The following is a 16,225-nucleotide window of genomic DNA, read 5'->3' as shown; positions in this document are numbered from 1 at the left end:
TTTCTCTTAGAAGACCCTGGGAATAAATGCCATCCTTTTAGCTACATTAAATATCTGTGGGTCCAGGAATCAAAAACAGATGCAAAGAAGTAACTTAAAGGCATTTCCCTTAGGTCCTGCTGGCTCTTTATCCGTCTTACCTTCTGGATCTTGCCTCCTACGGCACCAGGCTGCTCCTCCAGCCTTAGTGACTTCTCTGGACTCAGCCCCTGCCTGCCCAGACCTACCAAACTTGCAAAATGGCACTTTGATGTAACTTCTGATCTTATTACACCAGCAGATCAATCCTAATGAAGCCTTTATTTAAAATGAAGTAAAAAAGTTTTAAGATACGTCCCTCTTACCAAATAAGAATGTAAATACTAAAAATTACAGTGTAATGGATGCAACAGAAGTAGTCAAGCTCCATGGCTAAGGTAAATCTAAATCCCTATGGGTTCAGATGTATTCTCTTTAAGAAGCTTTCCTTGAGGAATTCAGAGACATCAGCTGTCCAGAGCTCAGATTTCGCAGTCAGACAAATAAAACTGAGTCCTTGTCCCCCTACCTCATGGTTTTATGACCTTGAGCAGATCACTTGACTTCTTCATGTCTCAGCTCCTTCATCTGTAAAACCGGGATCATAATAGTATCTACTTTCTACGGTTGTTAAGATGACAAGATGACACAACAAATTCAGCACAGTGTTTGCTACCCAGTTAAATGGTTAAAAAATAAAAGGTAATTGTGTATGTGAGAGGTATTCAAGGTAAAGAAAAAGGATTTGAAATTGAATAGATCATACTAGTGTTATTACAAATCATCCAAAATTTAGAAAAAAAGCCGAGAGTTACACATCCCTTCAATGTTATAGAAGGACCTTGTTTAATAAGACCACCTGTGAAATACATACTTTTTTGGGAAAATGTACCTGTGTTTGACAGTGATATTTATGATTAATTGGGCCCCAAACTCTATTTGATGATTAGACTGTCAGTTTTTGTTCAATAAAGATATAATGGTAGGTAGAGAAGATAACACCAAAGGCTAAGGGTTTTTTCACTATGAGACATTCACCAGTTTCATACTTAATCTAAATATTTCATATTTTTTAACGCCTATCAATATCCTGTTCTTCAAATATTCTTTTGCCACAGTGTTTACATTTTTACCATCTTGTTGTTTTTCCCACAAAGGAGTTAAATAAATTTGGCACATATTCATTCTGTATTTTTAGGAGAGTTATGTTTTTAACTTCATGAAAATCATATTTGTATGAGTCAAGTTTTTAACTTTTGAAAATTATATCAAAGAATAGGCAAGAGTTCTAGATAGGCTATGACCTTCATAATTATAAATTCACTTCATCTTCACAACATTTCTGTGAGATAGGACCTATAAATATCCATATTGGGGGGATACAAAGGAATTAATTAATTCATTCCAAAGTAATAGAGCTATTAAGTGACAGGATCATGATTTTTTTTTTTAAGTAGGCTCCATGCCCAGTGCAGACCCCAGGCCCAGTGCAGAATCCAACACAGAACTTGAACTAACAACCCTAAGATCAAGACCTAACCTACAATCAAGAGCCGGATGCTTAACTGACTGAGCCACCCCAATGCCCCCGGAGTCATGATTTTAACACAGGCGATCCAATCCACATCAGACGTCTCATTCACTATGCCATATGACATATATGGAGATTGCAATAAAGTAAAACAATGGAAATAAGAAGATCTAGATCAACAGAGAATAAAAATATAAATATTTGGGGATATGGGGAGATATTCTAATTCTAATTCTGTAAGATCTAACAATATTATAACTAAAAAGCCTTATCTTAGTGTTAACGCAGAAATATCTAAAGTGTTCAAAATTCCATAATATAATCAAATTAACAACCAGGAACACAGAACTTCTCTTTTTCCCACCCTACATTCTTATTGGGGTGTCTGTAAAGACTTGACCACCTGGTATTTTAAGCATTCTAGTAATTAGTGATGTTAAGCCATTATTATTTCTAATAACGACAAGGTGGTAGCAAATCTAATAAGAATGTGAGCTATAATGTCATATAAACCTGGATTCAAGTCCTCACTCACCTGTTTCTTGTGTGACCTCAGTATTCCCATTGTTAAAATCAGGACAATAGCATTTCTTCGGGTCTTTGATGATTAAAGGGATGACATCTTTATAAAGGTCCTCGTAGAGTGTCAGGAACATATAAGGACTTGACAAATGTCAAATATTATTAGTTACAATAAAAACTATCACTACTTCTATTTATTAAGTGCTATCATACTCCCTGTGCTGTATCAAAGCTTCAAGAGGTTAAGTGACAAACTCAATGTCAGTGTTAAGAGTGAGCATTGGCATTTAAAGGACTTTGACTGTAAAGCTAATTAAGTTAATGGCTATGCTCCCTTTTATAATTTAATAAGTTATATACATTACAAGTCAACTTTTAAAATTTTTAGTTCATTTTAATTACATTTCTAAGATAAATGTCCAACAATGGTTCCATGAAAAAAAGATTTGGGCCAATTAGTTCTCATCCAGGACTCAACATGGAGAGTTCTGTCCCAAAGAATTGAGCACCATAATGTACTAAAGGAAATGAGAAAATCTAATAATTTTTATACTTTGAAAAATGTATATCATGCAATGTTAAACACAATAAGGCAGAGCACAAACTTTATATAGAATGTGATCTTAACCATCCAAATGCTTAGAAAAAAGAATGGAAGTAAACAGCCAGAATGTTAGCACTGGCTATAGCCTGCCCCTGCCCCTCCCTCCCACCCTCTCTCTCTCTCTGTCTATCTCTCTGTCTCTCTCTCTGTCTCTCTCTCTGCTTGCTGGAATGATGTTTTTCCTTTCTGACCTTCTTTCTTACCATATATGCTTACTAAGGACTTACGGATTTTTCAAAACTCATCTGTCGATTAAAATTTTCTTAATAACAGCAGCTCTTCTTGGAGTCTCAAACCCAGGGACAGTTGATGCCTCTCCACTTTATGAGCCCTCACTACACATGATTTATATTTCTACTGAAGCACCTCCATGTGCATCATCCCCCATTAGAATGTAATGTCTTTGAGAACAGGAATGTATCTTATTCATGATCATTATCTGCAAATAAGACATGTCTGGTGAGTGAATGAATGAATGAATAAATGATAAAGTGTCCTAAGCATCAAATAACAATCTTAATAATGAACTTCTCAGACATGGCCTATTTACTGGACAGGCAGAGGCTGAAAACACAGGTAGGCATTAAACACATAACTGAAAACACAGACACACTGTAGTCTTTTACTTTGAGAATTATCACTGTTCAAATAACAACCCAGACCCATAACTAAGGCCAGTGTATCTATATGGACCCAAGAGACAGAATTAACATACACATGTCTGTCGTCTTGTTTGTACACTAAGTAATGCATATATTGCTCATTTTTTTTCTAAAGCCTGAAAGGGAAATGTGTTTTTAACAGATTTAATCAATACACCAACCTACATTAAAAAAAAATAATAAACCCACACAATAAATAAAAAGCAAAAGGCCAATCAATAGCCAACAGTGCAGCTTAACAGCCACTCCAGCAGAAAACTATCTGAAAAGGCGCTTCACACTCCACTGTCTGCACGATCCACAGCTGCTTGCTATTGATTTGTTGCAAGCAAAGAACATCTATTATAACATGCCAGTGTGAACCTAGCAATTTCTCCAACAAGTAGCCCACAATGTAAGACTAGCAATGTAGCACAGGTAGCTGGCTGCTGGGGGTGGGATGAGGACCCACATTTCTTTATCCCCCAAAGCCATTATAAACATCTGATTTCTAAATCCAGTACCTCGCTGTGTTTTAAGCACTCACATGCCACAGACTGTTCCACATTCACTTTTCCAGGGCACTGAAGCAATAATGAGACCCCAGAATTTTATACAACTGAAACCAGTTAGCATAAACATGCCTCAAGGTAACTTTGGTAGTAAGGATTGATGTGAAGTATTTAAAACCGCTGTTTTCATAAGATCCCCAGAATGCCAATGTTTTTGTATATGTGTGGGTACTTGCCAGTGAGCTGGATTTTGTGCAACATTTTGTGGTGTTGTGTAGAGAGGAACTCAACAATAGGTTGCACTGCCCACATTACAGGAGAGGGATTCTGGATTTGTCCAATGGGGTGATGGCTACAACATACTGAAACCTCCCAGGCTCTTAGTCCCGATTTTAAATACCAGTAAGAACCCAATATCCAAAATGAATATCCCTATAAGAACCTTTGTAAGGTTCCATTTCTTCTGTTTTTCTTAAAACGTAGCCCCAACATTGTGTCATTAAGTGGGCATTCAGGTGGTATGCACCCTGTGAGAAGTCAGCCCTCTCTGTTTTGAATTTTTTAGAATGAAGATTATCTTTGAATAATGCCATTTCTTGTCCTTCCGTAGATCTTAGTGGATCCTACAAGAACTCAAAATTACTTTGGGGATGATTTTGCCCATTATAGTTTTAAATCAGCCCTAAAAGTCACCTAAAGGAAACTCCCTGTGATTTTGCTATTACATAAAATGGTAGAAGATCCTATCTTAAAACTACATAAGACAATTAGTAAATCAATTATGCCTGGGTTTCCAATCAGATGATTTTGTTTTCTATCCAACACAACAGTGTCACTCTTCCACAAGGTAATCAGCCATGGAGAATACACACCACGCCTCCAGAATCACTGTATCAGCTTTGAACACTGTAAGACTGAACCTGAAATTCACCCCACTGCCTCCATCAACCCACCATGCTCTCATAGAACATGACGGAATAAAGTCAAACCCATCCATGCTAGGTCTACTTATACTAAATGAGATACGGTTTCTAAATGTAAACTCTACTCATGGGGGTGATACCTATGTGACAGCACCTCAAAGTTGTCAAGCAAACACTCAATTTGGCAAACAGGCAAGAAAAACCAAAGGTTATAAATGAAGGAATCAATGCTAGAAAAATTTGGAAAACCCTAAAATGCAAACATTTCTTTAGGAACTCACAAATCATGCTCAGATATAAGTAATCTTTTCTATCCATGATGAATTGAACTGAACCCTTTATTTTGAAAAATATCAAAACCTAGCATTTTCCTATTAAACAAGCTTCTATTCTTGGATGTGCAGTAAGAAATTGAGATGTTTTCACTTCCATTAACTGATATCAATCTGCTATCCTGAAAAATATCTCATGGAAAATGAGAGATCCAAACCTTCTCCCCATCCCCCCAAATTATCTTTTGCCATTAGACAGAATCCTTAACCAACCACAGGGGCCTATGACAGCATTGTAGGAAATTCAAGGTATTTTAAATATATGCAACATTCTATAGAATACACTACTCCTAAAAAGTGGGTAAAGGTCAGATTTCCTTCATGACATTCCAACTGTAATATAATGCTCTATTTCTGTTTGTGAGGTCAAATGCAGGCCACCTTGAAATACATGTTACCAAAGCAATCACTGATGGCCTCTGTGTTCTTCCACACCAGACTCAATCCTGCTTTTCTCTACATTCCTTCTTCTTCATCATCCCTCTTCTTCCATTCACTTATTTTATCTTTTCCCCTTTCTTTGCAATTTTCCCCATGGCCTTCACCAATGATAAGCATGAGTTCTGTTCAAATCTGCCGATGATACTGAATGAAGGCTTATGTCCTGATACAAGCTACCAAGAATTTGCTAACACAAGCCCAGAGAATATCAAACAGGTAACTTAATTTTGAAGATGTATGTGAGATAAAGCAGCATAGCATAACTCTAAAGGTCAAGGTTGATATAGAAAGTAAGGATCTATGATGTAAAGAGGTAAGGTTGACTTTTTAGGTGAAACAAATTGGCTCTGATGCTAGTTACAAAAAAAGAAATTCCCCCCGATACTTTAAATGTCGATCACTGGATATATAGACACCCAATGTACAATTTTAAGCAACCTTAAATGTCAATCATTGGATACAGAGACATCCATTGTACAACCCAACACTATGATGCATGTGGTTGGTTTTATTAAAAATTTATTTCTGCGCTTTATAGTAATATCCAGTATATCTAAATTGTGTATATCCCTTACATTCTGCCATCAAAATGTACTTGTTCACATTTCTATATAGTCATCTAATCACAGAAGCCCTGGTCTGCTCTCAAGAGCAGACCAGGTGAGCAGTTTCTTTTAATGACTTGGGCTCAGAGGTCTTCTACAATAAAAAAATTCAACTCACTTGTTTGCAGAATACAATCCAGAATACGTTACCCTAGGCCTGGGTATCTCACATATGGTTTTGAAGGATAAGGTGCTGCTGCCACAAAAAAAAAGCTGACCATTTCCCCCATTCTAGTACTTCATTATACACTGACAAACTGAGTCAGATAGTGCAACCAGTCTTCATTCTGGACTGAGACACAATGGGCTCTTTATAAAGTCAGAAAAACATCACAGAAAGCTAGAAAGAATCCTAGTTGATTTTTAGCAGAAAACCATGCCTGGGAATGGGCGGCAGAAAGAAGTCTGTCAATGAGAAAAACATGTATACATACCTTCTGAAGAGTGTGCGTTTTCATTGCAGTTAGAGTAACTTACCTTTCTGTCTTTTCTATGTGTAGTCTCGTCCTGACTTTTTTCTACCAGGAGTGCTTTGTATTTATGATATGGAATAAACTTGGGAGGATAAAAAAGCATTATACCACCATTTAGGATAAAGAGCTCTCCTAATGAGTCCTATGCAGGCAAATTGGAGGAAAAATAAAGAGCATACAGCACCATTCCCCAGATATTCTGGATGGGTCCATAACTGCCTATTTCTGAATTAAACAGTATTTCCAAATTATCAATGTGGACACAGGACTTTCAATAATACCAAGTACTTGGAAAAGAACAACCTGATGTCAAACTTTCTGTAAATACTGTGCCTTTTGCTTTACAGATAGAGAGCCATATGCTTACAGTTAGAGGAATGAGAATCAAATATTTTTCTCTCTACATCGATAGAGTCCCCACTTGTTTCTCCAGGTATATCTTAAGAGACTGATAAAGCATATGAAGATAAAAAACTATGAGAAATATGGGAAACAGAACAAGAGGCAACCACACACATGAAAAAATAAAAGTTGAGAAATAAGTATTCAAGGAAAACCAAATAAATATGTAATCAGTATAATCAGTGCCTGCTCCCACTTAGGCAACCATAATATGACTTTAGTATTTGCTCAGATAACACCATGCGTCTTTTTTTTTTAATAAAACCAAGAGGCCACTGACTACAAGTTCAGATTGTAAAATAAACTCCTACCCTGAAGGCTACATTTAGAAAATCTGAAGATTAGCAGGACCCACTAGGTCAGGGCTTTCAACACATCTTTTTGCAATAGGTATTCAGAAAATTCAGCTGTTTGCTCATCTTTAAAAATAGCCATGTCAGGAAAATAACACAAAAAGGAAGTGAAAACACAGACTATAGATTCCCACAGTATTGAAGTATCTCCACCATCAATTCTAGAATCAACTTCATGAAATCAGTCTTCTAGAATTAAATCAGCTCATGCGCCTGAGGCATTGCTAGTGCTCAAGATAACAACTAGCCCTCCTCCAATATGAACCACATTCACAGATACATACATATAAGTATACTCACAAAATAGAAATCATACATAAACAGAATTACTACGTATATATAAACCAAATAGATATTAATAAACTTAGCCAGAGGAAATTTCTGACATTTGCAAAACCCCTGAGAATGCTTTAAACATCTCTAGTTAGAAAAAAAAATAATAAACTCTGAACATTTTCATCATTTGGAAAATCTAAGAAATTCTCTAAACTCAGAATTTTGAAGAAAATAGCTACATTCCTTAAACATCCTCTGAATTCTAGACAATGCAAATGGGAAAGTCTCAAAATTGTTATCCAGATGACTTAATTAATGGAAATTAAACTGCTTAGAGCAAAAATATTGGCTGAATTGTTTTTTTGCTGCTCAGCCACACACAATCTAATCTAAAGAAGAAACACAGGGAGTAGGCAAATGGGAAAACATCCAGTAATGTTGAGCAAGAAATGTCTCTTTGCTCTTCCATTAAGAGCACCAGTCCTTTATTTTCCAAGTTTCTGGAGGAGGAAGTTGCTTACAAATATTTCAGAAGAGCCATCCTTTTACATATTGCCCCTTAAGGTTTCTCCAAACCTCTAAATTCTGCAAAAGAAATCACAAGTATAAAAAGGTTGGACTCACGATCATTGCACTGGTTTCCAGAATATGATGTCATGGAACAGTCGCAGGTGAAGCCTTCCCACTGCTGCATGCAGACCCCCTGGTTGGCACATGAATCTTCCTGGCAGGTGGTACTTGGTCCTAGTAATTCATAAGAAGAGGGGAAGAGAAGAAAAAAGGAGAGAGAAGTGTTAATAATAAACCAAATTCAAAGGAATCACTTGAATTTGCTACTCTCATGCCCCCAAAGACTCAAAACCACAACCGCCAAAAATTTCAACTCTATATCATGCAACAAGAGTCAGTATGTACAAAAGACTACAGAAATACACACTTAGCCACAAACTATCAACAGTTACACACATAAGGGAGAGGGCTGAACACACTGTTCTCTCTTAGGCAGACTTTGCAAAAGAGCTTCATCTCTACCATCCAACTAGAAAGATACTTCATTTGGAGCATGGTCTAACTGTATAATGATAAAGCAGAAATATTTATTCCCATCACTCTTATGAATTAAGAAATAAGAGTCCCTAAAGTTTACTTTATGACATTAAAAAATGTTTGATGATATGAAGAGGAGGAGAAAAGTGCAGCCAACATGTATTGGTGCTTTGTAGGTGGTAAGTACTGGGTACTAAGCGCTTTGTCTACAGTATCTTATTACGCTCTCCAGCGACACGAAGAGGTAAGTAATTATGACCATCCATTTCACAGATTAAAAGAAAAAAAAACTAAGCTCATACAAGTGAAATAATTTACCCAAGGTCACATATTAGGTAATGAAAAAACCCTGATGTCCAACTTAGGTTAACTATCTCTGAGATCCAAGCTCTTAACTACATTAATTGTTTTTAAAGGGTTACTTCTCAGACCATCACCTGGGAAGTTGTTAGAAATACATATTATTGGGCCCCAGACCTACTGAATTAGAAACCTAGGAAACAGGTATAAATTTGTGTTTGCACAAGCTTTCAGGAAATTGTGAAACAGCCTAAAATTTGAAAACCAGTATACTGCATCATGCCGCTGCTAAAGGTTTATAAGAAAGTGTATTCAAAAGCAGTGTTCATATGCCAAATGATGCAAAAGGAAATTATTTGAAGGATAGGAATATTAGAAATTAACTTTATTTAAAATTTTTTACTATTTCTATTTTTGTGTATCTTCCATAAGCAAGCAATATATAAGTACTCCATTCTCAAAAATATTTTCTGGATATGAGTGAGCAATTGAAAAAGTTTGGTGATTTTTATCATACAAATTACCATTACAATTTCTCTTTAGGTCAGTCTGGGGCCTCTCTTTAACCATCCTCTCCTTTTCATTTCTATCTTCTGCCTAACCTTGGGATTATATATATAAACCTGCACCTTTGGAATTATCTGAGCTAACAGGAAAAACTCCTAGAGAGCCTCAGCAAAGGAGGTGAGCCCTTTGACTCATCTAATGTATTACTCAGGATCTGATGCAAAAAAAGCAGTTGCCAGAGTAAAAATATATCCACTGCAATAAGTGCACATTTCACAATTTCCAAGCAAAGCCTCACACAGGCAGAGAATGTTGAAATGTATGCATGCAGAGTCCTAAGGATGCATGTTCAAAAGAGACTCGTGACTACAAAGGGTTTGTCTTCTGGGTGGCAAGACATTTTGTATTTATTCATGAGGGGTGGAAGCGGTACAGACCGTCACTCCTAATACAAAGCTATTAGGATATGACATGAGAAAGTTCAAGACAATTACTAACACTAGGGGAGCAGCACTGCTGCTGGGTCTCTGCATCTCCTATATGCCATGTGGTTCCCCCATGTGGAGATGAAAGGAGGTTCATGGTCATGTTCTCAGTGGGTCTTAAACTTGAGCATTGTGTAGTACAAGTTTCATTAACAATGGCAAATCAGGACAGCTTCTTTCAAAGGATAAAAGTTTCTGAGAAGTCCACGGGGCTCCCTGACCAAACAGCTCTTAGCAGACAATGGATTAGTAATTCAATTGTACTCAAGAATCAGAAACACATGGCAGGCTTTCCCTTGAAAGGCAGAACAGCAAAAACTTTGGGAAAACACAATAATTCCTTGCATGTTGACTGAATCTGAAGACAAAGGCTCTTCCACGCTTTTGCCTTTCCCTCTAACTAGATAAATTTTCACCATTTTCCAAGGACCAGCTCAAATGCCTCCCCCGTATAAAATATCCCCTACTAATTTCAAACAATTCTCCTGCTTCTTAGTGGCCACAGCACTTACTATCTGCATCATTAACATTTACATCTGATAATACTCAATTTAACACTTTATCACACATTGTGCTGTCCTCTGCCTATATAATCCTCTAATTGTTTCTTTCTTTTTTTTTTTTTTTTAGTATTTGTCCCCAAAAGATTGAACGCTGCCTGCTGTTAGAAATCATAATGTGCTTTGATTATATCCTTGCTGCATTAGTTTACTGTGCCAGATACAGAGAAAGCATTTTCAGTAAATGTGGGGCTGGTCTGAATTACAGCACTCCGATTTGCCTATGTCTCATACAGTCAAAACCTGAGCATGGGTGAATGTCTGTGTTCCGCAAAGTGAGCAACCTGTCCTATTTGTTGAAGGTTGGTCAGAAACCCAAAACAGAGGGAATTACAGGTTATTTTCAAATACCAAAGGATTTGTTTCACATGCACGAAGGGGTGACTGCCATGTAGAATCAGATAACCCTCGAAGACTGACTCCACTGTAATCACCTCAGAAGCAAGAGCCACTTCAGTGAGGGAGGACCAGAAGAACCTTCAATGACTTTTCATTTATCTGAGAGACTAAACTTGAACTTCCTATCAAGGCTGAGACCCTAGGGCCCCTGCCCCGTTCTCCAGCCTCATTTCCTACTATTGGCCCCCAGCTCTTAGTGCTCCCGCCATCCCTTTCTCCTTCCAGTTCCTCTCTACCACAGCGGTGCTCACAGTGTGGGCCCCAAGTCAGCAGCACCTGTATCACCTAGGAGCTTGTGAGACACGTACCTTTTCAGGCTCCACCCAGAGTTACTGGCTAGGGGCAGGGCTCAGGAATCTGAGCTGTAACAAGCCCTCTGGGTGTTTCTGAGACCTGCTTATATCCTAGGACCTCTGCTGTAACACTTCAAGACCATCCCTACCTTCAAGGTCTACCTACAGACCTTCAAGGTCTGCTCTATCTACAGCCTGAAATGTCCTTCCTGCAGATTTTTGGTATAAAGCAACAGCTCAGAAAATAATGTTAAATAAAAAAAGAACAAAAGAACCAAGAAAAAAAGCCATTCTTTTATGACTCAAAGCCAAGAGGTTTTCCTAACTAACAATTTATCCGTAAAATTTACCAGTATCATCTCATACAAGCAATTTTCTACTTGGAACCACTTTTGGGGGGAGGTAGTGGTGGTGATGGTGGTATTTAATTGACCACATTTCCTCCCTTGATTTAACTACTAAACTCATTCGATCTCACCAGATATTGAGACAAGAACTCTTATGTCCCCAGTGTCCAAGGACAGTACGAACTGCTAAATGAGTAAGAGTTTGGACTAGACTCTTAAAACACTTCCTAGATGAAAATATAAGCTCCTATTCTTATTTCAAACTCCTTAAAGTACATCCTTCCCTGAACAGATTATATTTTATATCTTTATCTATTTTTCATAGATAGCAGGGTCTCCAAAATTAGAGAGAGAGAGATTAAACATACCAAAATGCTCTGAAAAAAACAAGAAAATCTTCAACGATGCTTTTAAACGCACACCACTGATATAAAATGATCTTATACAAATCAGAGAGAGGATGTAACAATAACAAGAGATTTACATAGCACTTCTTATGTGCCAGACATTGTACTAAGCGCTTTTCAGATATTAATTCAATTAATCTTCATAAACACATGATGAAGCAATTACAATTAAAAGTATTAAAGAATTAGAACAGAGGAATGTTTTTCTCATGGAAGATATCCAGAACTTCAAAAATAAAGGAATTTTTGGAGGCACCTGGGTGGCTCAGTTGGTTTTGGCTCAGGTCATGATTGCATGGTTTGTGAGTTTGAGCCCCACATGGAGCTCTGTGCTAATGGTACAGAGCCTGGTTGGGATTCTCTCTCTCTCCTCCTACTCTCTCTGCTACTCCCCTGCTTGCTCTCTCTCTTTCAAAATAAGTAAATAAACTTAAAAAATTACAAAAATAAAAGAATTTTTTCACTGATGATCAAGTTGAAAGGAAAGGATTTTAGAAAAGTAAATTAAGACATAGAATAGGAGCTTAGGTGCCTTTTGTTTGTTTGTTTGTTTGTTTGTTTGTTTGTTTGGCAAGGCCCCACACCTAACAAGTAGCAGGGTAAGGTCTCAAACCCAAGTTTTCCAACTCCATAGTTGAGCCACCTACCCTCTATGGATATGTGTAAGCCAGAGGGTGTGTCTGTTTGTGCATGTGTGTGCATGCATGCATGTGCATATTCCCATTGGATTAACGAGAGAAACTTAAATAAAGTATCTCTAATCTACAACCAGACAAAGATGACATTTTAATGTAAAAATGTATGTTTTTTTGAGAAAAATTCCCAAAGGCCATTTCAATTCAAAATTCAATTAAAATTAACAAGAAGATCTAGTTTGTCCAAATATATATAATACCAGAACAAAAATCTGTATCAAATGCATACTTATAAATAAAACATATTCCTAAGAACTCAATAATAATTTTGTCCAAATCAATTTTCTAAATCAGCCTAAAATTTCAAACATTCTAAGATAACATAAACTTTCAGAATTATATATTTAGAAGTTCTCAAAATTATTATTAGTAGTTTAAAACTGTACTAAACCTTTAGGAAACCCTTGTATAGAGATGATGAATACTACTTTTGCATTTGATATGTAACCAATTCTCACTAAAATTGCCACATATTCTTTGGAGAAAAGGCAGCAACATCTTTATAGCAGGAAGGGACAAGGCAACAGAAGCAACCATGAAAAAACTAAGCAAGCCCTCAATGATGCTAGTACTTCGGTTTCTAACTCCCAGTTCTGTTTTTAGTTCACAGAAAAAGCATCACATTGAGTCTTCTTTTTTTTTCCAGATGATACCTCCGGCTGCCACAAATTTCCCATCACTCTGCTTGAACTTGGGATTGGTTTTTTCTCTTTAAGAACTGTCTCAGACAGTCATTTCATGCCTGTTACTGCCAAAATCAGTACATGCAAACTGATTCAGTCAACTCCTCTTCATGGTCTAGAAAACCAAAAGTTGACAGACTTGTCTTTTATGACTTGCAAGTCCTTGAGATAAAGTGCTGCCTGAAGCAAAGGACACTTATACTAGAGTGTATTTTCCCTCTATTATTGCCCAAGTAGCACTTAACCAAACCTATGACTCAAACATTCCAATTTAACATAGATATTGCTAAACTAGCACCAGCTGTCTTGGCCATATTGGGGTGGTAAGATTGGTGATGAGGGGAGTCCGGGTGTGATACATCTGTTCTGATTTGCTACATCCATTTATGCTAAAGGGCCAAGAGTGGTGGCCCAGTGGTAGGCATGAGGCAAGGCTGGTTTAATAACATCCATTGTCTTTAATCACAAAACATGAGGTGTTTGTCAAAGGATTCAGAATCTATGAGTGAAATCTGAATGTGGAAGCATCATCACAGTAGACCTCTGTGCCAGCCAAAGGGTTTGTCTGTCCCTTACCCAGTAGAGCTACTGTGGGAGGAGACTTATGAGAGTTGCCATGACTGTCCAGAGAGATCCCATCTGTCACCTGCAACTTTATTTTCTACTCTTGATAACTTTTGTACTTTTACATTTTCAAATTTACATTGTTTCACAGAGGAAGAAGGAGTGAGCAGTAATCAAGTGGGAAAGAAGAAGAAGAAAGAATGGAAAAAACAAGATGAATACACATAGATATATGTATTTGTGCATGTGTATGTGCATGTATGCACAAGACCCTTACCAGTTTTCTGAGCAATCTATAGTCTCAACTGCTAAAATATAAGGATTTAAATGCTGAAGCTTCAGGGACGGTGTTTGTGACATTAGGGATAGTCTTAGTTAGCTGCACATAAATCTTGGTCCTTGAAGCAAATATCCCTCTGTGCTCCCAGAGTGATTCTATATTTCTAGTGTTGGGTTCTCTTGGCTTTTCTGAAGATAGTCATTTACAGACAACATAAGATTCATCCCCTTTAATGGGCAGAAACCCAACTCACTTCTATTTAATTTCAAAATAAGAAAGCAATGATCCTTAAATGTGTCAAGTGTCCTTCATAGAGAGCTACCTGAGAAGTGAACGCTCTAGTTCCCATTTTACAGAAGATTAAGCAAAGTCAGAGAATAGGGTCCTAAATATTATTATAAAATTTCATTGGCAGAAAGACCCAAGAGCAGCCATGTTTCCAAGATGTTACTTTTTTGTCTTGAAGGCAATTCCCGTGCTCAGAAAGGCATCACAACTGCACCTAGCAAGCATGCTCAGGTGTTTATGGTTTCCTCTTCTCAAATGAGGGTTCAAAAATGTCACTTGGTTAGGATGAGGAGTGAAAAAAACTAATAATAAAATCTAACATTTTGGGGACACTGAGGAAAACAGAGGTATTACTAAAACTGCTCCAATCACTCCAGCCCTCTCATCGTATACTGAGTATAAAACAAGTCAAGATGGGCATGGACATTGGTTGAAACCAAGATGCCCTCATGAGAACTTTACCTCCAATGGCCTTTGATCAGTTCTGTGTAGGTAAATACTTAACAACCACAACCACCACCACAACAAAACCCTGATCCATAACATTTCTATAACCTGATTTCCATAATGTAAAATTCTCCCACTACGGCCAATTTCAAGCTAATACATGTTACATGATGTCAACCAGTGTGCAAAATTCCTGAAAATTCCTACACTGGTACCAGCTCTAGTACAGCACTTCCCTTGGTGGTCACTGAACTGCAAAGTATGTATACTTTCTGAGTAAAGCAATTTATTCATGTGACACTTCCATGACAATGGAGGGGTAGCAGTGGATGACTGCTTCTGATGGAGTATTTGTCAAGGTCTACAATCATAAAATATTCTTGCTCAATCCACCCTATTTTCAGAGGGTGCCTGGGCCATAAAGGTCAAATGATTAGATCATTTTTTCTTTTTAAAATAATGAAAAGCTTGTCAAAAAGTCAATGTTGCCCCGAAAAACGTAAACTGAGGCCTCATTTTCTAATTTCCCTTCTTTTCTCAGCACTGGTGTAGTGATGTGTTGGGGTAGTAGAGGGAATTTCTAAAAAGAGAGAAAAGAGGTTTCAAAGGGCAAGCTCAATGAAAAGATAGCTGATTTTAAAATACTTTGTTTTAAATAACATTGTGCAAATATCATCTATAACTTAGTGAAATAGTATTGACATAGACACCATCTAACATAAAATCAGCTAGAGGACGTTCTCAGGCACCATTTGGTCACCTATGTGGTGCCTCTGCTACAGAAACAGGAAAGTCTGGACTCACACCCTTTGGCACAGTAGGAAAGAGGTCATAGGCTTTAAAACTTAGCTTTATCACTTACTAGCAATGTGACCCTGAACTAGCCACTTAAATTCTCTGAACCCATCTGTAGAATAGAGATAGAAATCATCACTACCTCATATGATGTGAGGATTAAATGAGATAACATATGCAAACCCTATAAAGTCATCTTTAGGTCACAAGGTCATGGTCACAATGGAGACACAATATACCAAGTCTTTGGCATATGTATACACTAGGTAAACTTTCAATGAAGGGTATTATCAACTCTGTTGGAAAGGAAAATCAATTTCTATCCATTTTAGTTGGGTGTATAGTTGGTCAGGAGTCCAGAATCAAGACACATTAAGGTAGTAAGTCCTAACTGCCCAGTTCTCTTTTGAGAAGCCTCTGTCATGCAGTGCTGAGAGACAAAAGGCAAATTTAATTCCTGTGTTTCATTATTTCCTATAATTCAAATCACTTCCT

At 37.4% G+C, this 16,225-nt stretch overlaps 1 protein-coding gene across 27 annotated transcripts in view; it reads right to left on the bottom strand.

Moving 5' to 3' along the window:
* Positions 1-16,225, bottom strand: part of NRXN3 (neurexin 3) — a 1,568,410-nt gene that overhangs the window by 786,507 nt on the left and 765,678 nt on the right. For all 27 annotated transcript variants that reach the window (XR_006293453.1, XR_006293454.1, XR_006293455.1 and 24 more), the window contains one exon: positions 8,258-8,377. Coding sequence is in view for 24 of the 27 variants with exons in the window: in XM_043556739.1 (XP_043412674.1) it covers positions 8,258-8,377 (120 nt within the window). In the remaining 3 variants the exon portion in view is untranslated. The remainder of the gene's footprint in view (positions 1-8,257; positions 8,378-16,225) is intronic.

Source organism: Prionailurus bengalensis, chromosome B3, assembly GCF_016509475.1.
Source record: "Prionailurus bengalensis isolate Pbe53 chromosome B3, Fcat_Pben_1.1_paternal_pri, whole genome shotgun sequence".
NCBI lineage: Eukaryota > Metazoa > Chordata > Mammalia > Carnivora > Felidae > Prionailurus > Prionailurus bengalensis.
Note: the sequence above shows the minus strand (reverse complement) of the source record. Positions and strands in the feature narration are given on the sequence as shown.